The sequence below is a fragment of the Lithobates pipiens genome, unplaced genomic scaffold (assembly GCF_037356315.1).
Source record: "Lithobates pipiens isolate NorthernLeopardFrog02 unplaced genomic scaffold, aLitPip1_a1.2 Scaffold_16, whole genome shotgun sequence".
NCBI lineage: Eukaryota > Metazoa > Chordata > Amphibia > Anura > Ranidae > Lithobates > Lithobates pipiens.
Window position 1 is genome coordinate 249,348,270 of NW_027507748.1, and position 27,591 is coordinate 249,375,860.

At 44.5% G+C, this 27,591-nt stretch overlaps 1 protein-coding gene across 3 annotated transcripts in view; it reads right to left on the reverse strand.

Moving 5' to 3' along the window:
• Positions 1-205: 205 nt before the first annotated feature.
• The window catches only part of LRRN2 (leucine rich repeat neuronal 2), a 125,563-nt gene continuing 98,177 nt past the window's right edge, over positions 206-27,591 (reverse strand). For all 3 annotated transcript variants that reach the window (XM_077481280.1, XM_077481281.1, XM_077481282.1), the window contains one exon: positions 206-3,258. In XM_077481280.1, coding sequence (XP_077337406.1) covers positions 987-3,092 — 2,106 coding nt within the window. In that variant the 5' untranslated portion in view covers positions 3,093-3,258 and the 3' untranslated portion in view covers positions 206-986. The remainder of the gene's footprint in view (positions 3,259-27,591) is intronic.

The following is a 27,591-nucleotide window of genomic DNA, read 5'->3' on the forward strand; positions in this document are numbered from 1 at the left end:
CAAGAACTAATATTTATCTACATCCAACAATGTGATTCAAACCTCTCCTGGAAAATTACATTTGGAATCTGCATCACTAGAGAAATAAATACAGTTGCTGCTTTTTGATAATCTGCTACTAAATTACTTTTTCATATATTTTGTACCTGGTCTTGGGCTCACTCCTTGTGACAACATGTGGAGCTAATAGAACCACTGACAGCACTGCTGTTTACAGCTTTATTATAACAACCACACTTGTACATATTAGTTGGGAACAAATTTAAAGTTGAGTCTTGCTGCCTGCTTCTGCAAAGTTCAAATTTGTTTCAACTTCATACAGTCCAAATTCATGGATCACCCACACCTTCCCATATCTTGAAACTGACATGGGGAACCATGTTGGCTTGCTTCTAGGTTGTATTTCTGTATTTGTTTTTTTCCACTAGTTGATAGAGCAGGCCTATTCTGAGCTGTTCTTCGTGTTTCTGTATTACTCCTATTTTAAACACAAAACTAATTGGGAGATAACCCTTTGCATTTGTAGTTCAAAGGCATTTGGAGTCCAAGAAAACACTGCACAGCAACGGATTCACAGCATTCTGTAGCATATACACCTCTTGTATAATCTTATCACTAATGACAGTAGCTTTACAAAATGCATGGTGCTTTTTTTATTAAATGTGTGTCTGCATCGAAAAAGTTGTCTTTCATGCTTTTTCCAATTTGATTTCTTTGTAGGTGTACAGCAGGGTCTTTGTTCTCTATATGAGCATCTACACATTTGTAAGTTCTCATTAGGTTTGTAGGTTTCCTGGTATGTAAAATTTAATTTGTACTTGCTTTTCTGCTTATTTCTGTACAGTTCTCTACAACAATGGTGATTTTGCCCCATTATCTGTCTGTCTGATATCCATTCCTGGACTTTTTTTGACTTTCCTTCCAAGGCACTACTCTCCATAGTTTGTTCTCTGGGAAAGTGTCAGAGATAACTCTGGTGAAACGTATTACCACAGAGGGGTTGCTGGCACATTGATGCCTGAGATACATTCTTCTTTTTTGTCTTTGTCCCACTGATGTATGATGGGTGGGTAAACAACTCTTCCAGTGAGAGACCATGTTGATGTAGGATCTATCCTACTACCAGGACGATAGCGTGCAAGTAAACCAATCACAGCCAGAAGTAAGCAGAAGGCTAGTGCAGTGAGAGCTTTTTGCCCTCTGTGCTTATAACTTGTGCCAGTGTCCCTTGTTCTAGCACTAGCACAAGCTGCTCTCACTCTGCCTCCAAGAATAGAAACTCGAAGACACACTCTGCATTCCTCTCCTGGAAGTAGTCTTGTGACATTGTATGAATTTAAACCAACAGGGAGTCTTGCCCGCTCCACGCTGGCACCAGGTGTTAAGCAACTCCAGCGGAGGCTACAACCAAGTGCATTGAGAGGTGGAATCCAGGAGAGTAATAAATGACGTTCGCCCACTTCTCCCACTTGAAGCTGCACTGGGTATTCGCTAGTTGGGGAGATCTGGTTGACCATAAGATATACGCTCTTGTAATCTGTTCCCACCAGATTTTGAGCTACACATGTATATACACCTGCATGCGCTGATGACACGACCTGTATTTCCAGTGTTCCTTCCTCTTGTACTTTGTAGCCACCCCAGTCTGCAGACACGGTAAGCCTTTCCCCAGAGGGTGTGACCCAGTAAATTTGTGGTTCTGGTTCAGCAAGGGCTCGGCAGTGTAATGTGATACTCTGACCACTAGATGCACGTACACGTGGAGAAAAACTTGGTACAGGAATTAGGGGTAGACAATGGTCACTCATCTCTCGAAATGGGACTAATCGTAATTGTGTGCGCCTTAACTCCGGGGGTTCAGCACATAATGTTGACTGAGGCTCCATAAAACGAACATGGGGTGCTGTTGCATTCACCCAACGAATAACACAATCACATCTAAGTGGATTGCCATGCATAGCAATCTCTTGCAGGTTTGGTAATGATTCAACAGTCTCTCTGTGCAAAGAACTTAGAGCATTATTATTAAGCATCAAAGTTTCCATGCGGGGAAGTTTTTGGAAGGCTCGAGGATGAATGAAAGACAGTTTAGGATTGTTGGTGACTTCTAGCTTGGTCAGTTCTGGCAGATTTACAAGAGCCATTTCGTCAATCGATACTAATTCTTCCATGCTGTTTAACCCCAGTTCTTTTAGTTGAGCCATATTTTCAAAATCTTTTTGTTTAATTCTGCTCAATGGGTTCTTATTCAGATCTAGAAACTTCAAATTGGGCACCCTTTGCAGCGCTTCCTTGGGCACTCCAATAAGTTTGTTGTCATAGAAAGAGAGACTTTCTAACGTCTGTAAACCATCTAGGGCAAAGTCTGATATATCCTTAAGACCCATGCCTGCCAAAACAAGACTTCTTAAGTTGAACAGTGGCTTAAAATTCATATCCAGAATTGAGCTCACCATATTGCCACCAACCATCAATACCTCTAAAGCTGGCAATTCTTTAAACCACTGACTGTCCAAGCTTGTAAGTAAATTGGAATTTAAATGCAAGCGTAATAGATGCCGTAGTCCTAAAAAAGCTTGAGGATGTATCGCAGACAACTGGTTATGATTCAGGTACAATTCTTCCAGACTCTCAAGTCCGAAGAAACTATTTTCAGGTAGGCTTTCCAGCTGATTTTCTTCAAGGTGAAGGCTTACAAGATTTGGTAGGTCTCTGGCTTTAAAGTCTCTGATGTGAGAGAAGCTGTTTTGAGACAAGTCCAGCTCTGTCAGGTTTTCCAGATAATCCAACTCTTGCAGCTCCAAGTGTGCAATATTGTTGCTCTGCAGAAGAAGTGTATGTGTTCCAGCTGGCAGGGAACTTGGAACAGATGAAACAAAAAGGTCATTACAGTCTACAGTATTGGCCTCCCTGTAGGCTGATCTTGGAGTGTACCACGGACGTATCTGGCACACACACTGTGATGGGCACTGCACCTTCCATGGCACAGCTGGTATCCCCCCTTGTGCAGAGTAGGCCCAAATTAGGATTAATTCCACCACAAGAAGTCTCATTCTGCAGCCAAAATGATTGTTAAAAATAATCTTCCACATAAATCAAGTAATCAGAGACTTGAATTACTTAAAATGTAGCAATGGGCAAATCCAGAACAGGTGATCAGCAGCTATCTTTGACAGCAAATGCCTTCTTACAGTCCAGTGGTCTCTTTCTTTCTGTATCTTGAAAAGCATCATTAGCTCCTCCAGCTGTTGAGGTAATCTGTGGAGAAAAAGCATTATTATTAGTATAATGTTTTCAGAAATCACATTTCTTCTTTTATACCTACATTCCAACAAGTTTTCCTTTCAATGGCTTCTGTTTTCAGCACTTAAAGGTATCCTATCATCAAGAACAATAATTTCAATATTAATCTTTCGATAAGAGTATGGCCTCGTGCACAGGGGCACGTGAGGCCGCATAACATAAACTGCATTCCGTGCCCAGAATGCAGAGTTGATCATGATAATGAATGGCTGTATGTGGCTGTACACAGAGTTTTTATTCCACTGCTTGCATAAACCCAGCCATGCGCAAAGCCATATGCCCCTGCATGCGAACTTTACAGGGTTGTACGCCTGTATGCATTTGTAAGTTTATGCAAGTTGTGTCGTAGACGAGTGTACAGCCAAATACAGCTATTCATTACTATGATTTGATTTTACAAGGCAGCTGTGTATCCCAGGCATGCTGGCTGGGATACATGGCTTCAGACATTCCTGTGCATGAGGTCTATATGTGAGCCTAATGTATTATATCTGTGTTATTTACCTGCAAAAGCCTCCCTTGTATTGTATTCCAAAAACCCTGAGACTGCTGCTGGCTGCTGTCATCTTGGTTGTGATGTCAGAAGCTCCAGCAGACACAGAGCTGTCACTTAAGTGACACTCTAAAGTATTACCCTTTGTTATCTCTCCCTGCAGCTACATAGAAGTTTATGTAAGGGGGTGAGGGATGGGGAAGATGAGTTGAGCCACTAAAGAGAGTAATTAGGCTCTCCCAGGAGAGTAGAGGACTTTGTGCATCGAAAGAGGGGGCTTGTTCTAGGGAACTGACCCCACCTGAAGTAGTCAAATTTTCAAGTTCAAAGATACATTGCAATGAAAAATTTTTTTAAACAAAAGAAAAACACTGCAATTACGCTTTTAAAATCCTTTTTATTTTCTTCTGTACTTATACCTACAAATTGTTAAATTGGTAATGGGGACTCTTTAAAAGTGCAGGTAGGGGAAAAAAAAGAATGTACTTTTTTTTTATTACCCTGCTTTACTCTCATGCCTTTTTTCTTTCTATTTCTTTTCCATATTCAATTTTCCCCTGTTTCAAGTGTGTGTGTGTGTGTGTGTGTGTGTGTGTGTGTGTGTGTATGTATATGCATTCTTCTTCACTCTCTGCATCGCCCCCACAAGCTAATCCTTTTCTTCTCTGGCCCATTTTTTCCAGAGAGCCTCGCATTTGTCACCATGGAGATGGACCATCAAGCAGCAGACATGTTCAGCTTGGCCAGAGATGCTGTTCCAATCTCAAAAGAATAGTGCTAAGAGGAAAAAGAGTTTTGGGGATTGTGTAGCCTAGCTTAGAAATTCATATAATCAATTTTTTTATTTTTACTATTTTTTGATTACTTCTATTTTTAACATTTATGGTTATCATTTGAAAATTAAAACATACCGTATGTAAATATGAAATAAAAATATAAAAAATCTGCGCTAATATGTGACAAACATATAAATAAACATTCAGTGAATAACCACAATATAATGTGAACTCAACTGTAAATGATACATAAACATTCAGTGAATAAGCACGATTCAATGTGAACTTAATTGTAAATTATACAGAATAAAGTCCATCAACTGCAAGTGAATGTGTATATCTTGAATATTCCGACTAATTTAAACAGCTTCCAAGCACCACGACAGACTTGTGATCCTCCACCACATAAAATGTGTGCTTACCAGAGGCAAGGTTAATGGTGCTTGCGGCTATCAAGCCAGCCAGGGCCTTTATCGAAGAATTGTTGGGTTATCAGCATACAATGGATTATTGATAAGTATTAGGCAGATCACCCACAGATCCAAACCATGGTGACTCGGTTATTCAGTAGTCATAAACATGAGCCAAGCAGGTACACCCAAAAAGGAAAGAACTCGCCTAGTATAAATCGTAACACAGATTTTTCTTATCGTAAATCACGGGACATAGTAGTTACTATGTAGGTTATCAGCCACCTTCAGGTAATGGACACTGGCACGCCCTAAGAGAAAATGTGCCCTCCCTATATAACCCCTCCCACTACTGGGAGTACCTCAGTTTTTTCACCAGTGTCTAAGGTGTTGGTCATTAGTAAAGATGTGCTGTGCTGAGTTCCACTGGAGCAATCCTTGCTGGGGCTAGCCATGCTGACCAATCCATTCAAAGTGTCTCTTCTGCCCAAATTGAATGGTACCTGGGCCTCGTATCCGAAGAAACAAGGTTTTTGCCTGTGAATGCTTCTCTTTTTAGAGAGCTGGACCCCAGGATCCAGTACTTTTTGGTAGTAAGGCCATAAAGTTTTACTGGCGGGGTGCTGTTGCAGGTCCAAGATTGTAGGTTTCCTCAAGGATCCCCAGCTCCTGAAGGTTTAATGGAACCTACCGTGAAGGGTGAAGATTGGGTCTGTTGGTTTACCACAGAAAACCTTGTGGCGGGAGAGGTAAGTGGAGTTTTCTAAGAAATGTTTTGAATTTTCTATGAATGTCTCCTTTAAAATCAGTAAAATGTTGTCATTCCTATGTGTCACCACTGGGGGCTGTATAGAGCACTCACCTCATCATGTTGGAAACAGTGCTGTGTCAGAGAGCTCAAATGCTTCCTCCTCCTCCAGCCGGACAGCAGGACCTCCAGTAAGCTTGAGGGGGGGTTTCTCCTCACTTACTGTATCACCCCCCTGTGCTGACAGTCTCCCCCTCATGGGGAAGAAGAAGAAGAGTCTTTTTCTGAAAAAAAAACAGGAACTAGCGCAATCAGCACGTAGCTCGGCGGCTTGCAACCCCCCCCCCCCCCCGTGCCATGCTATCTCTCGGTAGGTCCGAGAGGACCTGTAGTCCGCTGCTCGTGCGGGAAGACCCTTACTTTTAAAAAAGTGGGAGGAGCCATAGGTGACGCAGGGCAGGGGCTTAGCGGCGCCTGCATTCTCTGACACCCAAACACGAGGAGGCAAGTTTTTAAAAGCACGTTGTGTGTTACTGCAGGCTGTGGAGGGACACGAGCAAAGAGGTGACATTAACAGGTTTGGTGACACAGGCATTTCCTTTGACACATTTGTCACTGCTGCATCAGGCTGGGCATTAATAGCAGCAATTGTGCTGGACTATAGACCTAGCAGTGCATGCATTCCTTCTGGTATTGCCTCTGCTTTGTGCATCAGGCTATGAGCGGAAGGGGGACAAGGAACCCTTAAAGGGTTCTAGAGGATTGATTGTTTCACGACAACCTAAATCCATGTCTAAAAAGATGGCATCCTTCGCTGAGAGTGATGTGGCCGGTCGGAGTGAGCCGTCAGGGGGGACTGGTGTTGCAGCAGCTCTGGACACTTCAGCCCCTATATATTTTTCTTCTACAATATTAAGCTTGGAACAGAAGATTGATGCTTTATTTGCATCCCATAGTGGGCCCAAGCATAGCAGATCCCTGTCCATTTCTCAGGACCCTCATACTGAGGAACAAGGGGCTAGAAATCATGAAGTTCTCTCAAAGGATCAGGAAAAGGCTGATGACTCTTCTTCTGAAGATCCTAATATGGAGGGATCAGCCTCACAAGAGAGACTGTTGGTACACTCCCTTAGTAAGTTGGTCCGCTCAGCCTTTTTACTGCCTGTAACGCAGTCTATTGATGAGCCCACATCTGGTTTGGGATTCCTAAATCCTCCCCAATCTGTTGATACCTTTCCTATCCATTCATGGCTAAAAAAGCTGATGTATTCTGAGTGGGAGCACCCAGATATACAATTTTTTTCCTCCAAAAAAGTTTTCTATACTTTATCCTATGGAGGAGGAATTCTATAAGAAATGGGGGATTCCAGCAATTGATGCGGCTATATCCTTGGTAAACAAAAACCTGACTTGTCCTGTAGACAATGTGCAAATGTTGAAGGATCCAACAGATAGAAAGTTGGAATTTCTTTTTAAGAACAAGATTGCTTTTGCAGATTCAGTTGTTCAGCCGCCTCTTGCGACGATTGGAGTATCTCAGTCCATAAAGGACCAGTTTGTAGAGGTACTCAAAGTTATTCTTGATCAGCAGTCCCAGCAGATGGCAGGCATATCAGAGGCACTATGTTTCACAGTGGATGCTATGAAAGATTTTATTATTCAAGCCTCACAGCTTATGCTAGGGCTGGTACATATGTGCAGAGTCCTATGGTTGAAAAATTGGTCAGCCGAAGCGACATGTAAAAAGCTCTTGGCCAGTTTCCCATTTCATGGTGAACGGTTGTTTGGAGACGATCTGGATAAGTATATCCAAAGAATTTCTAATGGAAAAAGTTCTCTTTTACCAGTAAAGAAGTTTCAACGTTTTTTTCTTTAAACGTGAATCTTCTCCAGTGCCAGGAACATCTGCCTCCAGGCAGTCTCGACGGCTTCCACCATCAGGTTCAAGAGGAAGACCTCAAGGGCAGTCCCAGGGCCAAAAGAGGACTTGGGGCAGGAAACCCATAAAGCAAAATACTAAAGACTCCTTATGAAGGGGTGCCCCCACTCGCTCGGGTGGGGGGAAGGCTTCTACACCCTTCAAAGATCTGGCAAGATCAAAAATTTCCAGAGATCCAGGTAAAAGGAAGTCTCTCTTTCTGGCTCTGGATCATCTCTTGTCTCAGAAAGTGATATCAGAGGTTCTCACAGAAGAGCAGGGATCAGGGTTTTATTCAAACCTCTTCATGGTACCAAAACCAAATGGGGAAGACCCATTTTAGATCTAAACCAGCACTTGAATATCCATTCCTTTTCGCATGGAGTCAATGCGATCGGTTGTCTCCATTCTACAAGGAGGAGAATTTTTGGCATCAATCGACATCAAAGATGCCTATCTCCATGTGCCAAATTTTCCCGCTCATCAGAAATTTCTATGCTTCGGGGTAGAAAATCAGCATTTTCAGTTTGTGGCTCTGCCTTTTGGTCTAGCCACCGCACCTCAAGTGTTCACATAGATCCTGGCCCCTCCTTTAGCCAGGTTAAGGGCTCAGGGTATAGCAATTCTAGCCTACCTAGACTATCTGCTCTTAGTAGATCAGTCAGTCACCTGTCCAAACCAAAGTTTAGTCTCAGCCATGAGTTACCTAGAGTTCCTAGGCTGGATTCTCAACCTAGAAAAATCCTTCTTAAAACCATCAAGGAGATTATAGTACTTGGGGCTGATCATAAATACTGTTCAAAATAAGGTATTCTTACCCCAGGGAAGGATCAGTTCTATAAAGGAACTGATTTGGCTTGTCAAAACAAAGAGAAATCCTTCCATTCGGCTTTGCATGAAATTGTAAGGAAAGATGGTGGTCTCCTTCGAGGCCGTTCCTTATGCGCAGTTTCATTCAAGACTGCTGCAAAACAGTATTCTGTGGACTTTGAACAAGAAGGTCCGGGCTTTGGAGGCTGGGGAGCAATCCTGAAAGAGGGACCTTGCCCATCAATATTCTAGAAATTTGGGCAGTTCATATGGTCCTGGAGGCCAGGATGCTCAGATTACGAAAATTGTCCTGTTGGGATTTAATCCAACAATGCCACGGCTGTGGCCTACATCAATCACCAAGGTGGCACAAGAAGTCATGTAGTGCAAAAAGAGGTTAATCATGTTCTATCTTGGGCAGAAAGCAACATTCCTTGCCTATCAGCGATTTTAATTACAGGGATAGTAAATTGGCAGGTGGACTAGATGATTCGCCAATTGTTTCCGGGAGAATGGTCCCTTTCCCCCCCGACATATTTCTGTCGATATGTCGAAGATGGGGTGTTCCAGACGTGGATTCTATTTGCGTCCAGATTCAACAACAAGATCGACAACTTTGTGTCAAGGGCAAGGGATCCGCTGGCATGTGGAACAGATGCCTTGGTCTTTCCATGGGATCTGTTTTCAGTGATCTATGCGCTTCCTCTGGTTCTCCGATTTCCACGCCTTCTTCGCAGGATCACGCAGGAAGGGAAGGAAGTGATTCTGGTGGCCCCAGCGTGGCCCAGCAGATCTTGGTTTGCCGAGATCATAAAGATGGCGGTAGGGGACCCTTGGACAAGGTCCGGTATCCCATCCTACCTTACAAATGCTAAATAATAGTTTGGCTATTGAAACCCACATTCTAGAGGACCATGTGTTGTCTCCATCAGTAGTGTCTACTTTGGTTAATGCTAGGAAGCCGGCCTCCAGAGTCATATACTATAGAGTTTGGAAGGCATATGTCTCCTGGTTTGAATCCAGAGGTTGGCACCCCAGAAATTATGTCATAGGTAGGATCCTTGAATTCCTGCAGATGGGATTGGAAATAAAGCTGGCCTTAAGTACTATCAAGGGCCAGGTCTCGGCCTTATCAGTATCATTTCAACGGCTTCTTGCTTCTCGCTTTCTGGTTCGCAACTTTATTCAGAGGATAACGCGGATTAATCTTCCCATCAGGACATCCCTGAACCCTTGGGATTTGAATTTACTCTTGTCGGCTTTACAGAAACAGCCTTTTGAGACTATACCGGATTTTCCCTTGGTTCTTTTGACGAGGAAGGGTAATTTTTTTGGTTGCCATATTCTCTGCCATATGAGTATCAGAAATGGCGACTCTTTCTTGTAAATGGCCATATTTGAGTATTCATAAGGATAAGGTGGTATTGCGGCCTCATCCTAAATTCCTACCGAAGGTAGTGACAGGTTTTCATTTAAACCAGGATATTGATCTGCCTCCTTTTTTTCCAGAACCTCGGTTTGTGGAAGAGAGGTCACTACATCATCTTGATGTAGTGAGAGCGGTCAAAGTCTATTTAAAGGTGGCCACTCAGATTCGCAAAACAGATGTTTTGTTTGTATTGTTAGAAGGTCCTAAAAGAGGACAAGCAGCATCAAAATCTACTACTTCAAAATGGATTTATCAAGTGATTGTTCAAGCTTATGGTTTAAAGAGGAAAATCCCTCCTTTTCATGTTAAAGCGCACTCCACCAGGGCTGTTAGTGCTTCTTGGGCAGTGCATCGCCAGGCCTCCATGGCTCAGATCTGCAAGGCCGCAACTTGGTCTTCAGTCCATACATTTACCAGATTCTATCAAAGGTCATGAGGATATTGCTTTTGGGCGCAGTGTACTGGAAGCTGCAGTATGAGTCCTCTAGTCTCTCAATGCCCTATTTTTTTGTTGTGTCTCCCTCCCTTCAGTCGCCATTGCTATGGGACATCCCACATAGTAACTACTATGGCTCTGTGTTCCGTGATGTACGATAAGAAAATAGGATTTTTAGAACAGCTTACCTGTAAAATCCTTTTCTTTGAAGTACATCATGGGACACAGAGGTCCCTCCCTTCTTTGGTATACACATGTATTGCTTGGCTACAAAACTGAGGTACTCCCAGCAGTGGGAGGGGTTATATAGGGGGAGGGAACTTTTTGTCTTAGGGCGTGCCAGTGTCCATCACCTAAAGGTGGCCTATAACCCACATAGTAACTACTATGGCTCTGAGACCCGTGATGTACTTCAAAGAAAAGGATTTTACAGGTAATCTGTTATAAAAATCCTATTTTTTTAAATTAAAGGTTGCACTTACATGGAAAATGTTAACAGTTGCATCAATAATAAAAAGGCCAGCCGGCTACCAAACACCCATCCTCTCGGGATCACAACACATTGACTTCAGCATGCCACTCTTCCCGATGTACGTTTCTTTATTGACTGACATCGTCCTGGGTCATGGTTGACTCATCGCGCTAAATAGTACACAGGAAAAGCCACACCTCGATCTAAGTCTCAGGTGGTGGATCTCAAAGCTCCACATAGGAGACTGGCAAATCAACTCTCACACCAGAACTAACCATGGTGTAAGGTAAAGGTTTACCAAATCTTGAAAACAGTTAAAAATATTACAAAAAGGTCTACCTAGATCAATTACTAATGGGCAATGATTACCTAGCTATTAATGTGAGAATACATCCACCCCAACTATATTCCCTATCAAATCGTTAGTTACTACTGTATTAAGGACTTGATTATGATAACAGGCTTACACATTAACAATATGATAATGGGAAGAGAGGCTCAACCAAAGACACAAACATGTAGATGGCAATGGATTACCCATAATCATCTATAGAAACTCCCAACCCCGGATGGAAAACGGAATCGGGCAAAGGGGCAGAGGGAATGGACTAAACACTGACCCCTAGTGTCGAATTCAGAAAACAATAGGAATAGTTTTCCACTCCTGGCCACCATATTCTCATATATTAGGTATAAAAAAAAGCTACCCAACCCCCCTCATAATAAGGCCTCAAATATTACCTTACCACAAAAATATAACCAAATATAAAAAAATTAAAACTATATTAGCACCCCAAAACTTTAAGGTCATACTAGCCCTCGCTGTCTGGTAAATCCTAAATCCTGTACAAAGGAATTCAACATAAGGACCTAAATTCTAGGAGAGCCTAGGGCTAAAGGTTAATGTTGGGTGTCAAAAATGTATCGCCCAAATACAGTAAAGTATAAGAGGTTAACTTTTAGATCTACTCTAACAGGGAGGGTTAAAAAATTGGTATTTCCCCCATTATCCCAAAGGATAACCCCGCTACCCAAGGCTCACATTAAGTGCATTATACGTATTTATGTGTGTGTAGTGTGTGTGTGTGTGTGTATGTATAATATATATATATATATATATATATATATATATATACACACACGATGAGGCACACTCAAAGCAGGGCTGCAGGTTCAGTTTGAGAAGCAATAGAATATATTCAGAAGGATTCACAAAAAGTATCTAAGACACACATTTGAACTTCAACGTACCTTCACAAAACAAATGTTGGTGCGTCAGATTTATGTACCTGTTATATAGACTCTCTGCCCTCAGTGCAACTGCACTTCCTCACTGCCGCCACACCTGTCAGGCAGCGCAGTGACGGGGAGTTTTGTACCCGGAGGGACAGAACCTGATGGGTATTCACATACACTAGTTTCTCATTAGGTCCTCTCCCCTTAGAATTGGGAGCAGGCAGTAGGTGGACCCTTAGCCAACAGACAGGCTGCTATTGGCTATAGAATATGCCCAGTGCCTGCTGTTGATTACAAGACAAGAGCAGACCTGATGGGGAAATAGTGTCTCAGCTACCCATCAGGATCTGCCCATTGCAGTGTTACTGGTTGCTAGAAAGAAGTCCATGCCCATAACAGCCAGTGACAGAGAAAAAGTAGCAGCGGCAAATATGCCCATCTGCTACACTGTGTACCGGGAAGGCATTCTGCCTGTCTCTGTGCACCGAGTAAAAGTAGCTCTTAAAGAGGAACTGCAGTCTGCTCACATAATTTGTAATAAAAACATCTTTGCCATTCTGAAGCTTTCCTCTAACCACTTTGCATATTATTTTATATATACTGCGATTCTGTATTTGCCAAATATGCTGCATAAATCAACATCCACTAAGTCTGGCTGCAACCATCTTCTTTTTTTTTTTTTTTAAAGAGCTTGGAGATATGGGATTTTAAGGTACCCATTAATACAGATAACACGTAACAAACAAAATAAAACAAACAAGTTTTTATTTAGAATAAGTTAAAAGAAGAAAATGTAGTGACTGCAATCATGCCTGCTATCATAAGTCTATACATACAACCTATTACAGAAAAACAGGAATTACAGCACTCAAATACATAAAACAATATTGAATACTCCGTCCCCATTTTTTCAACATGTTTCGCCAATGTGGCTTCTTCAGGAAAAAGGACGCAGAGTAATCTTTCTAAGTATAAAGAGATATATCCCACTCTAGATGTGTATAACAAAGAGGAAAAAACAAAAATTAATAAATAACAATGCATAAAGATTAGATTAACACATACATAGTGTACATTTTTGCAGCTGTGTGACTCTATAACCCATACACCCAAAGTCCTGAAAATACACCCCGCTACAAAACATATTACATGTTCCCCCTTCCTCCAAAATGGGGGGCATAAGGGTCAAATCCAGTCTAAAGACAGTTCCCCAAAGGTCTCATTGCCCATGTAAGCCAAAAATGGTCCATAAGAGAGCCAGAATGCCCATAGAGAGGAATGAATTTGCTAAATGTTTTTCTATACCATGCAAATGCGATACCTGTAATAGCATTAAACAATAAAGAAAAAAGATACTATAAATAAAAAATATAGAGGATATAGCAGGAAAACAGTCACATGACATCACGCTGCTATGGCGCCACATGGACGCTAAACCGGTGTCAGGTCACCTTGAGGCCAGGTGACAGATGCACACCGTAGGGATCAGGAGTGCACAGCAAGGTTGTGGACCCTGCGGCTGACTGCTGTGGACGGGGGTCAAGGTGATAGGAAGGCAGGACCGCCAGAACACCAAGATGGATCCCACCGGGGTTAGAGCGTAAGATTCCCTGGGGCGCGGAGTCTAAGAGCCAGCAGGTGTTCACCAGAGCCTCTAGTGGTGAGGATGGACTTGGCTGCAACTGGCTCCAGGTCACGACCCCCAGGGTCCCCCAGCTCACACCCACAGTAGGCAACAGGAGGATCGGGATGGTGAGGGACAAGCCAAGGTCTGGGCCACAAGCAGACAGGAATAGTCAGGGACACGCCAAAAGGTCAGGATCACAGGCAAACAGGGATAGTCAAGGACACGCCAAAGTCGGTAACGTAACAACAGCAGAGCACACGGTAGGTAACAGGAAGCTAAACACAAAGGTTGATCAGCAGGGCTGGCCTGCAGTGCACAGGTTAATATAGAGTTCTCTGATAGGAGCTAGGGTGGAGCCATGCCAGAGGATGGATTATAAAAGCAGTCAGGTGAGGGTCGGTTGGTCTCTAGAAATGAACACATGGAGACAGGTAAGCAGATGAACTCTATTGCATAACCATAACAGTACCCCCCCTCTTATGAGGCCTCGCCCTTCCCCACCTGGGACCAGGTTTAGAGGGGAACTTCAAATGAAACTTCCTCAACAGACGAGGTGCAAAGACCTCGGAAGCCAAAATCCATGACCTCTCCTCAGGACCAAAACCTTTCCAGTGCACGAGGTACTGGAGAATGCCTCTACAGAGTCGGGAATCCAAAATTTGGCTAACCTCGTACTCCTGATCATCCTCAGGGACCGGTGCTGTGGTAGAGAGAGGACGAGGGAATCTGGAGCTTGAAACAAACTGGATTCAGTTTAGAAATTATGGTGTACAGACCAATGAATCTTGGGGCAAATTTGAGAGAAGGAACCCGGAGTTTGATGTTCCTGGTGGAGAGCCAGACTTTGTCTCCTGGCTGAAGAGAAGGTGGCTTACGCCTGCGACAGTCAGCAAAACTCTTGAATTTGTTGGCAGCTTTCTGGAGGGAATCATGAACGTCAGCCCACATGGAATTGAATGATTCCTGAACAGTAGCCAAAGCTGGAATGTCAGAAGAACAAGTCATAGGAAGAGGAAGCTGAGGATGTCTTCCATAAACAGTGACAAAGGGTGTTTTCTGAGAACTGACGTTTACATGATTATTGTGGGAGAACTCAGCCCACAGTAATAGTGATGCCCAATCATCATGATGGGCAGAGACCAAGGTACAGAGAAAGACCTCCAACTCCTGATTAACTCTCTCAGTCTGGCCATTGGATTGAGAATGATAAGAAGAGGTAAAATCCAAGGTAATGTCGAGGGATTTGCAAAAGGCTCTCCAAAAACAAGAAGTAAACTGCACACCCCTGTCCGAAACGACATGAGAAGGAACACCATGAAGGCGGAAAATCTCTCGTACAAAAATGGGAACCAAGGCAGGGGCAGAAGGGAGACCAGGAAGAGGAACAAAATGAGCCATCTTGGAGAACCGATCGATTACTACCCAAATGGCTGTATTATTGTCCGACAGTGGAAGATCAGTGATAAAATCCATGGCGATATGAGACCAGAGCTCCTTAGGAATGGGCAAGGGCATGAGAAGACCAGCTGGGGCTTGAGTGGAAGATTTAGACTGAGCACAGACATGACAAGCCTTAACATAGTCTTTAACATCCGAGCGGAGATTAGGCCACCAGTAGTGACGACTGATGAGCAGGAAGGATCGGAGGAACCCAGCTTGACCTGCCACCTTGGAATCATGTCCCCAACGAAGGATCCTAGTTCTCAGCTCCGTGGGAATAAAGGTCTTACCAGGAGGAATTTTTGATTCCAGGGTGGTAGAATGGGCAACAATGCATGAGGTAGGAATGATCGGCTCAGGATCAGGGTTGGACTCTTCGTCCAAAGTGTCAAATGACCTAGAGAGCTCATCAGCTCGACCGTTGCAGGAACCAGGTTTGTACGTAATCGTGAATTTAAAATGGGAAAAGAAGAGACTCCACCTGGCCTGTCTGGGGTTCAGACGTTTAGCATTCTGTAGGTACTGTAGATTCTTATGATCAGTAAAGATCGTTCTGGAGTGAGGGGAACCTTCCAAGAGATGACGCCACTCCTCCAATGCCAATTTAATTGCGAGAAGTTCCCGATCACCAATGGCATCATTTCTCTCTGCTTGAGAATTTTTTTTGGAGAAGAACGCACATGGTTGACTTTTCTTCTCAAAGTCCTCAAGAAGCACAGCTCCCACCCCCATCGAAGAAGCGTCTACTTCAATAAAAAATGGGTCCTCAGGATTTGGTCTCCTCAAGAGAGGTCCAGAGACAAAGGCCTGTTTCAGATCGTGAAACGCAGAGACAGCCTCGGGAGGCCAGTCTTTGGCATTCGCACCCTTCTTAATAATAGGCACGGCAATGGAAGAGTAATTCCTTATGAACTGCCTATAATAATTTGTGAAGCCAAGAAAGCGCTGTGTGGCCTTGAGGCTAGCGGGAAGGGGCCAGTTGGTAATGGCTGAGACCTTTCGGGGATCCATGCGAAGACCCGCACTAGAAACAAAACATCCCAGAAACAAGACCTCGGAACATTCAAAGGAACATTTCTCCATCTTGACATAGAGATTGTTCTCTCTAAGGCGCTGAAGTACGGTGCGTACATGGTTTCTGTGAGTAGGCAGATTTTCGGAAAAGATGAGAATATCATCCAGATAGATGACAACAAACTGGTACAGTAGATCCCTGAATATTTCATTGACAAAGTTCTGGAACACAGCTGGAGCATTACACAAACCAAAAGGCATAACCAGGTATTCGTAATGCCCGTCCCTGGTGTTAAACTCGGTCTTCCATTCGTCACCTTCCCGTATTCTAATGAGATTGTATGCACCTCTGAGATCCAACTTAGTGAAAATGGAAGCCCCCTTCAACCTGTCAAATAGCTCAGATATTAGAAGTAAGGGGTATCAGTTTTTGACAGTCACAGCGTTTAAACCTCTATAGTCAATGCAGGGTCTGAGGGTACCATCCTTTTTGGCAACAAAAAAGAACCCTGCTCCTGCAGGCGATGAGGATTTCCGGATGAAATCTCTCTCCAGATTCTCGGCGACATACTCAGACATGGCCTGGGTCTCTGGAATGGACAAAGGGTAGGTACGACCCCTGGGCAGGGTTGCTCCAGGGACAAGGTCAATAGCATAGTCAAAAGATCTGTGGGGAGGAAGCACCTCAGCAGACTTCTTACAGAACACATCCAGGAAATCGCTGTATGCCGCGGGAAGATCAGACGATACAGATGTGGTAGCAATGGGAAGTTTCCCCTTGGGGGTCACCTTCAGAAGACAGGATGAGAAACACGAAGGACCCCAAGCCAGGATCTGCCCAGAGACCCAGTCCACATGTGGCGAGTGGAGCTGTAGCCAAGGAAGGCCCAATACAATGGGGGTAGAGGCCTTGGGTAGGATGAGGAAGGAGATCCACTCCTGGTGGAGTATCCCTACCGACATCCTAATAGGTAGCGTCTGGAAACGGATAGGGCCCCCTGGGAGCACAGTGCCATCAATTGCCGAGACTACCAGTGGAGTAGTGAGGGGAGAAAGGGTAAGCTTCATAGAAGAAGCAGTTCTCCAGTCCATAAAATTGCCGGCAGCCCCGGAGTCCAGATATGCTAGGACCGATTGGGGAGAAGTGCCTACATGGAGGAACACCGGAAGAAGAAGACGAGAAGGTGATGTTTCTGGGTCCAATACTCCACCTTCCAAATGTATTGGACCTGTGCGTTTCCCGGACAAAGTGAGCAGGAGTCACGAAAATTACCCTTGCCCCCACAATAAAGACACAAGCCCAGAGTTCTGCGTCTAGCACATTCTTAGGGGGTTAGTCTGGTCCGGCCCAGCTGCATGGGTTCCTCAGCAGACAGAGGATGCTCCACAGGGCGACGGGAAAAAAGCTCAGGCTGACTAGGACCTAGGGGGTGCTGACATCTTTTTTCTAAGGACCTCTCCTGGAAACGAATGTCAATCTGATAGCATAAGGAAATTACATTGTCCAGGCCGCCGGGGATAGCTCTTCCGGCTAATTCGTCCTTCACTCGGTCAGAGAGGCCATGTAAAAAAGGTTGCGACCAGGGCCTCATCGTTCCAGCTCAATTCCGCTGTGAGGATACGGAACTGAAGTGCATATTGTCCCACTGAACAAGATTCTTGGCGAAGGCGTAAAAGGGCACTAGCCGCAGAAGAAACCCGAGTTGGCTCCTTGAAGATATTACGAAAGAGCTTCAAGAAGTTGGACAGGCTGGAAACCACTGGATCATTTTTCTCCCACAGGGGAGCAGCCCAGGCTAAAGCTTCACCGGAGAGGAGGGAAATTATATAGGCTACCTTTGCCCGATCAGACAGAGGCTGGAGCTCAAAATGAATGGTGCATTGGCTGAGGAAGCCCCTGCAGGCCTTGGAGTCCACAGAGAAACAGGACAGAGCTGGCAGTAATAATGAATGCGTGGATGCCACTGGTGCGATAGGTGCAGTTGCAGACTGTACTTGAGGCTGCAGGTTCGGGGTCCCCAAGGAAGCCTGTAGCTGCTCGAAGCGGGAAGCCAGATCTTGAAGGAATCGCATCACCTGAGTCTGATTAGATTTCTGGGTTTCAAGTCTCTGAACTATGCCCTGCAAAGGATCGACTGCAGGAAGCGGCACGTCAGCCGGGTCCATGGCTGATCAAACTGTCAGGTCACCTTGAGGCCAGGTGACAGATGCACACCGTAGGGCTCAGGAGTGCACAGCAAGGTTGTGGACCCTACGGCTGACTGCTGCGGATGGGGGTCAAGGTGATAGGAAGGCAGGGCCGCCAGAACACCAAGATGGATCCCACCGGGGTTAGAGCGTAAGATTCCCTGGGGCGCGGAGTCTAAGAACCAGCAGGTGTTCACCAGAGCCTCTAGTGGTGAGGATGGACTTGACTGCAACTGGCTCCAGGTCATGACCCCCAGGGTCCCCCAGCTCACACCCACAGTAGGCAACAGGAGGATAGGGATGGTGAGGGACAAGCCAAGGTCGGGGCCACAAGCAGACAGGACTAGTCAGGGACATGCCAAAAGTTCAGGATCACAGGCAAACAGGGAAGTCAAGGACACGCCAAAGTCGGTAACGTAACAACAGCAGAGCACACGGTAGGTAACAGGAAGCTAACACACAAAGGTTGATCAGCAGGGCTGGCCTGCAGTGCACAGGTTAATATAGAGTTCTCTGATAGGAGCTAGGGTGGAGCCATGCCAGAGGATGGATTATAAAAGCAGTCAGGTAAGGGTCGGCTGGTCTCTAGAAATGAACACATGGAGACAGGTAAGCAGACGAATTCTATTGCATAACCATGACAACCGGAAGTTAACATCACTTCCGGTGCACACTTCCGGTCTGCAATGAGGAATACCCCATTGCAGACACTGCCTAAAGAAGACCCAATGAGGCTAGGATATTCAAAAGGAGCCTGCACAGTGGCTCCAGAGAACTGCGCCACACCACGGACCGCCATAAGGGGTACAGGTCACCCACAAATAAAGTGGATAAAGACCAGATGCCCCCCCCCCCACTGAGGTGCCCTATATAAGGGCTCTGGGTGCCACTGAAGGTGACAGTTGTAATATATATTTCTTGAGCACAATGGATTATTACAAATAGATGTTGTAATGAGGTGTGGTTATAGTTATTCATCGTCACTGTTTCTTCCTTTGTTTCTATAAATATTTTTTCTTGATGCTTTGTATAGATCCTGTTGGTGGAAATAACTATCTATCAGGCTACAGCCTGTTGCAAGGTTCAACCAAGCTCCTGGACTTATCTAGATGCTTTTATTTGCTATAAGTGGGAGGTAGGAGCAGATCAGTGTTGGAAGTCTGTTTTGGACTGTTTTCCTGCTCCCCTCTATATTTTTTATTTATGGTATCTTTTTTCTTTATTGTTTAATGCTATTACAGGTATCGCGTTTGCATGGTATAGAAAAACATTTAGCAAATTCATCCCTCTCTATGGGCATTCTGGCTATCTTATGGACCATTTTTGGCTTGCATAGGCAATGAGACCTTTGGGGAACTGTCTTTAGACTGGATTTGACCCTTATGCCCCCCATTTTGGAGGTAGGGGGAACATGTAATATCATGTTTTGCAGCGGGGTGTATTTTCAGGACTTTGGGTGTATGGGTTATAGAGCCACACAGCAGCAAAAATGTACACTATGTATGTGTTAATCTAATCTTTATGCATTGTTATTTATTAATTTTTGTTTTTTCTTCTTTGTTATACACATCTAGAGTGGGATATATCTCTTTATACTTAGAAAGATTACTCTGCGTCCTTTTTCCTGAAGAAGCCACATTGGCGAAACATGTTGAAAAAATGGGGACGGAGTATTCAATATTGTTTTATGTATTTGAGTGCTGTAATTCCTGTTTTTCTGTAATAGGTTGTATGTATAGACTTATGATAGCAGGCATGATTGCAGTCACTACATTGTCTTCTTTTAACTTTTTCTAAATAAAAAACACTTGTTTGTTTTATTTTGTTTGTTACGTGTTATCTTTATTAATGGGTACCTTAAAAGTCCCGTATCTCCAAGCTCTTTTAATATTTCTCAATCTTGGGATGTTGGTACCATATTTTGTGTGGAACTAATCCTTATCCAATACTCTTAAATACATCTTTTTTTTGTATAATCTTTATTTAATTATTTACAAATTTGACAATACATCAAAAAGGAATAATAATAAAAAGAGAATAAACAAACAAAAAGGACACGGACAAGGTCCGTATACATGATCCAAGGAGATCTGGAAATTAAACAATGCGTTATGTCAACATATTGTAATGGCAGGGATTCCTTCCTTGTCCAAGACATTCGGTCTATGTCGACCTTTCTCTCTTACCATGAGAGGATAGGAGGATCCCAATCTTAACTATAAATGATAAATAGTGATTTCATAACTCAAACATTGTCTAAGGCATATGACCTTGTGAGGTACCATGAACTAATGTAAAACAAACTATCGCTCATAGATCCAAAACATGAATGTACAAAATGTACAAAGTGATCAAAGGGTTCACACCTGGTTCACCAGTTGATTGGGTACAACAGTAATAAGTCTGTTGACCATAGAGTGCTGGTCTGCTTGGACAAGTCGCTTAAAGGCCGGGTCTTACCCCGGTGTTTCCCATCTGGAATGGTACGAGACAGGCGTGTCTGCTCTTTCCCCTTCTGTTCAAACTGGTCTTGGAACCATTGCTACGAAGAATCAGATCTAACCCCAATAAAAGGGGATCTCTGTGGGGTCTGTGGAACACAAGCTCTCTGCATATGCAGATGGCATTCTCTTCCATGTTCCCTTGTCTCGTTGCCTAACCTGATGTAGGAACTATCTGCATATAGCCAAATGTCTAATATACAGATTAACTACGCAAAAGCTGAGATTCTGCCAGTCACTGTTCCCTCGACTCTGGCTTCCTCCTTTAGGGGATCTTTTCCTTCCTCATGGGCATCACCCTCCATGCGATACCTAGGTATCCAGCTCAGTGATTGTCTGGGTTCTCTGTATGCACACAATTATGTCCCCCTACTCATGAAGATTCGCCTTGATTTGCAGTCTTGGGAAAGGGCAACCTTAACATGGGTCAGCCACACAAATATTATCAAGATGACAGTTGGCCGGATGACATCCGTGAAGAGGCTGGATTCACACCTATGCAGTTTTAGTGCTTTTTGCATTTTGCAGATTTGCACTACAGTCCATTCACCATGGTTTCCTATGGAACACGTTCTGTAGTGCAAATCTGCAAAATGCAAAAAGCACTAAAAATGCATAGGTGTGAATCCAACCTTAATCCCTTGCTGTACCTATCCAGAGGGAGCCTTTGCCAGAGGGAGGTGCACCTCCAGGTGAGCTGGATGAGGTAAGCGAGGGCCGGGTCATAGATTAGGGTTCTCCCAGAATATTGGAAAAGTTTGGGTCTTTGGAGAGAGGCTTCAAAAAAAGGTTTAAAATCCTGCGCTTATCCTACTCTCCTGGTGAAGGGAAATGTTACTATTTAAATGGAGAAATCAAACACATAGATAAATAAATGAAAATATATAGATAAAGAAAAGTTGAAACCTAAAAGGTCCAACCCCTACCATAGGAGTTTTCTTTTCCCAGATGAAGCCTATTATTGAGAAAGATGGAAATTTTTAGTGTGCTGTTTTAATAATCCCTTTTGTGGAAACATATTGCACTATGTGGCTTTCCTCTTCTTCCCTTATGCTCTGGGATTTATCCTTGAGCTGCCAGATTGGATATTAGCTTTTCAAAAGATACCGTGATTCCTGCGTCCATTGAAAAAACATGTCCACTTTTACAGCTTAATGTGTTGGAGCCTGATGGGATCATTGTCCAGTGTCTGATACCGCTGCTATCTGGAAATGGGTTTGTTTTTACAGCCCAATCTGTTAAAGCATAGTGGGATTATTATCCAAAACTCAAAACTACTGCTATCTGGTAAGAAGTGAATCTATGTGGTGATGGGATATTAAAGTTTTTGTGTTTTGAAGAGCACTGATGTTTTCTCATATTTGGTTCACCCAATTTCCTTGAAGAGCGCAGAAGTTTTCACATACTTGGTTCACTCGGTTGCTTTTTGTATAAGGGTTTGCCAGTTGGACATTTTTTTTATGCACCTTTTATGAACTGAATCGTATATTTCTCACTTTATGAGTCATTTTATCAATTTTATAATTTATTTTTATACACTTGTTTTTGTAGGAGTGGACTTTATGCCCTCAAATTTTGTGTATTTTTTTACCATGAATATTCTTATAGATTAGCACACCTGTTTCTTTTAATTATCTTTGGAGAGACTAATAAAGTTGTCATCCCCCGAGGAAAGTTCTGAAGAAGAGGAGTAGGACACAGGAGGTTCCCATCCCCCAGAGACCCAGTCAGAGGCAGGAGAAGATGCTCAGCCTAAAGTATGGACCTCTGTCCCATGCAGCAAACTCTTATAAACAGACCCTCCGCAACACAGACCAGAGCACCCACCTACAGGCAGTGGGTGGTGAGATCCCAGGATGCGTGTGTCTTGCTAGGGAAGGAGAGGCCTAAAGAATTGTCCAGGTTCTCCCCCTTTCAGAGGGAGATACAGAGAGGGGTTGCTCTGGAGTTCGGTTTGGATTATCTGTATGTCCCCTCCCAGATAATGGACATTGTGGAGAGCTCTGAGGGAGAGTGGGAGGATGACCTTATCTTGGATTTTCTGCATGTCCCCAAACCCCTGCAGGCGCTAGAAAGTGAAGCCTTTGGCCCGATTTGTGGACATTCGGGAGGAGTGGAAATTGGGGAGTGCTATGTCCCGGGAATCGAGTCCTGGTTGAAAAAGGCGGGTCGGCCTACCAGCAGCTATTCGGTCTCTATCAGAAAGGAAGGGGATGGAAGGAGGAGATTGCCGGATCCCTGCTTCTATGTGTGAGAAGGACTGCTGTGCTGTACAGTCACCATAGAAGTAGCCATGTGGACTGCAGGGAAATGGCAGAGTTGTGCGTGCTTTCCTTTCTGAATTTTGCAGGAATGGACTATGCCTGCCACCCAGTGTGCCTGATAGAGGGACTGTCTAGTCATGAACAGTTTGGGTGTACTGTTCCTGCCCACCTCTTTTGGAGCCTGTTTGTCTGGGGAGAGGCCCCTCCTATCAGGAGAAAAAGAAGGACTGTTCTCAAGTTATAATGTATATATTTTGTGCGGGCACAGTGGTGTAGTGGTTAGCACTCTTGCCTAGCAGTAAAAAGGGTCACTGGTTCAAATCCCAACCACGACACTACCTGCCTGGAGTTTGCATGTTCTCCCTGTGCCTGCATGGGCTTCCTCCAGGTTCTCCGGTTTCCTCCCAAACTCCAAAAAATTGGCCCTAGCATATGAATGGGGACCTTGGATTGTGGGCTTTTTGAGGGTAGGGACCGATGTGAGTGTACAATGTACAGGTATAGGCACAACTGTAGACACTCACGCAGGTTGAACTGGATTGACTGGTGTCTTTATTCAACCTTACTAACTATGTAACTACTAACTAACTATGTAACTATATTTTGTTGTGGTTGTTCTGTTTTAGATTAGTAGTTCCCTTCTGATAGAACAAAACAAGCAGAAATATATATGTGTGTTGTTGATTTTCTTTGCTGGAAGGATCATAATCCCCTTTCAGTGAACATTTGTACAGTGTATAGTTAGAATGTAAGTGCAGAATGTATGTCTTATGTTTTCTCTTAGGGTCTTCAGGGATGGGATGGCCATCCATCCCCACAGTTCCAGAGCACAAGAATGCTGCGAGCAGAGTATTTTTCCTGCGGGAGAAAGGCTCTGGCTCAGAAATGTTATATGTGTTTAGCTGCAGGGACTAGGAGTGTTAGTTGTGATGACAGTGTAAATACCTACTAAAATTGTATATGTCCATTTTTGTATGTAATTTATTTATACAGTTCCCCATTCAAGTTGTTTTCCTTCCCCCATCCAACTTAATTTATGGGATGCCCTTTCTCCTGGGCGCAGGAGCCATTTTTTTATTTTCTTCAGCTGGGGACCAGCTGCATTCTGGTGGGGGGTGAGTGTAGCACCCTCTACCTTAGGTGGGTAGGTTGCTAGAGTAGTGTTTTTTTTTTAAATTACAGCCAGTGCAGATAAATTTAAGCAGGCCTAGCTGTGAGCTAGGCCTATTTGTTTTTGATCTGGGGGCTGGGGAGTGGTTTAGTGTAGCAGCAGGTGACATATATACAGTATACTATAGTATAGCGCAATAGTAGCATATAAACAAACACACAAAAAAGGAAGAGATAATGCTTTCTGTTTACATGATATTTATTAAACATGCTCAATTGCATTTACTGAACATTGCACCAATCTCAGACGACACATGTATACCAAGGAAGAAGGTTGAGCAGCCGAAGGGCCAGCAGACAGTCTAGAGGAAGTAAAGGACTCAGAATGAGCAAACTATCGGCAGAGAGGGTACTAGGGTCTAGTGGGTGAGGGAAATCTATGTGCTGAGCCTGAGCTGGTCAGGTAATCAGACCTCAGCCCTGGGCTTGTGATATGCCATATGCAATTTCCCCAGAGTAGGTACTCATGAACTTCACTGCTGTGGAGGCGGAAAGATTGAGCCTTCTGTGTCAGGCACTATAAGCTCATGCAACCAGGTAGGTGTCCACAGAATGATGTACTGTGGAAGCAGCCATTAGTTGCTAGTGCTGATCAAGAAAAGGTGCCCAGAGATGGAAAATGACGTGAACATGCTTAGTGGGGCTGCACAGATACAGCAAACTTGGGCCAGCAGGTAGGCAAAACATGGCACCAAATTTTAAAAGGCCAGCAAAGGAGCACCAGCACCTCACGGCAGATTTAAAGGTTGCGGCCCTGCACATATTGTGGCTGATGCACTACATGCCAAGGTAAGCGTCCACGCAAGGCTGAGAAGAAACTGATCTGGAAGCTGCAGGAGGAGCCGCAGAGGTTATGGTGTAAATAGGGGGATGAGTAGGTTTGGGAATTATTGTGGAGTAGAGAACTGGTATTAGTCCTGCAGAATGGAGGGGGGCTTTAGCGCATTTGTGTTCAAAGCAAGATAAATGGTCAGTAAAAGCTCATGTTCAGAGGTTACAAACAAAAAAAGTGATTATCTCAAGATTCTTGACTACAAATGATTGAATTTCTCTTAAAGAACCAGAAAAGGGCTTGAAAGAATTGGGTCAGTAATTTGTTCTAATCAAATTTTTTTGTAGAGAAAATGGATCCTGTGTGGAGAAGATGAGATGTTGGTAGCTTTGGATTTTGTTAGTTTTTTTGTCAATAACAATTTTATTCAAAGTTTTGTCAGATATATGTTAATTGCATTGCGTAGTCATCTAAACATGAATAGTTTGCTTTCTAAACTTACATGACTAGTCTGTTACTGAGACTTGTAGCCTCTGGTTTTCCGATAGCCCTGTATCTTTCTATTATAACAAGCTAACTCAAATGTTGCGTAAAAAGTAGCTATCAGCTAAACATAGTAATTTGCATATCAAGTAGTAAACGAGAGTCCGAGGGCGACTCCTAGTAAGGAAGGAAGAAAAGAAAGAAAAGAAGAGAAAGGGGGGAAGGTAGGTCACCATCATCCTGGGTCATTGTTCGGATCATATTGTTCCTTCCGGCGGTGCCAAAGTTCCCAGACCTTATCATGCGCCTCTAAGCAGTCTTGTATTCTTGCCGCCATCTTCTCCATCAACTCCACATCTTTAATCCTGGCATAAAGGGCTTCGATGGAGGGGGGGTGTTGCGCTTCCAGTTCAGGGCCACTAGGCACCGTGCCGCTGTGAGGATGTGCCTAGTTAACTTTTTCTGTAGGGTCGCAACTTTCAATGGGGAAAGGCAGAGCAGAAGAAATTTAGGGGTGACGGGGACTGCCTTTTCAAATAGTTGCTGGACTGATTTTCAGAAAGGAACAATCAGTGGACAGTCCCAGTAGATGTGGATAAGTGTCCCTTTAGCCCCCATGCAATGCCAGCATCTATCTGAGCTGGCTGGGAATATTGCGTTTAGTATGTCTGGGGTCATGTACCAAAAGTACAAAATTTTGTATGTATTTTCTTTATACAGGGTGCAGATCGAGGTCTTGGCCGCCTGGGCCCATATGGTCCCCCATTGTTCCATAGGTATCTCCCCACCCTTCTCCCACTTCAGCATGTAGTTATGTTTGCCCATAGTTTCGAAGGATCTTGCATTCAGTATTTTATATACCGTATATACTCGAGTATAGGCCGACCCGAATATAAGCCGAGGCCCCCAATTTACCCCCAAAAAACTGGCAAACTTATTGACTCGTGTATAAGCCGAGGGTGAGACATGCTTGTCCATCCCTGTGTGTGTGTCCGTCCATCCCTGTGTGTCCGTCCATCCCTGTGTGTCCGTCCATCCCTGTGTGTCCGTCCATCCATCCCTGTGTGTGTGTGTGTCCATCCATCCATCCATCCCTGTGTGTGTGTGTGTCCATCCATCCATCCATCCCTGTGTGTGTGTGTGTCCATCCATCCATCCATCCCTGTGTGTGTGTGTCTCCATCCATCCATCCATCCCTGTGTGTGTGTGTCTCCATCCATCCATCCCTGTGTGTGTGTGTCTCCATCCATCCCTGTGTGTGTGTGTCTCCATCCATCCATCCCTGTGTGTGTGTGTCCATGTGTGTGTGTGTGTGTGTGTGTGTGTGTGTGTGTGTGTGTGTGTGTGTGTGTGTGTGTGTGTCCAGCCTACCTGTGTCCCGAGCCTGTGTCCCGAGCCTCCGTCCCGTGCCTTGCCTCCTTGCCTCCGTCCCGTGCCGTGCCTTGCCTCCGTCCCGTGTCGTGCCTTGCCTCCGTCCCGTCCCGTGCCGTGCCTTGCCTCCGTCCCGTCCCGTGCCGTGCCGTGCCTTGCCTTGCCTCCGTCCCGTGCCTTGCCAGGATCGCCGCTCTTCGTCGGCGCCTCGGCGGCCATTGTAAAATTCAAAAGCCGCGCCTCCGCCTTCGCCTGTGATAGGCGGAACACTGAATTTCCCAGCAGCCTGTGTTCCGCCTATCACGGACATCGTCTCATCCTCGTCCATAGTACGAGGATGAGACGATGTCCGTGATAGGCGGAACACAGGCTGCTGGGAAATTCAGTGTTCCGCCTATCACAGGCGAAGGCGGAGCCGGAGGCGCGGCTTTTGAATTATAGAATGGCCGCTGTCTGTCTGCTCGACACGCTGATCGAGCAGGCAGACAGCGATGACTCGAGTATAAGCCGAGGGGGGCACTTTCAGCCTCAAAAAAGAGGCTGAAAATCTCGGCTTATACTCGAGTATATACGGTATATCTGAGATTTGGCCTTTTTGAGCCGAGCCTGCAAGTATAATGTTTTCAAAGGGGGTCGGAGGGGAAAATTGCAGATTTGGTGCAATTGTCATGGCATAGTGGCGGATTTGGAGATACCCATAGAACACCTGTTTTGATAAATTAAAATTAGCC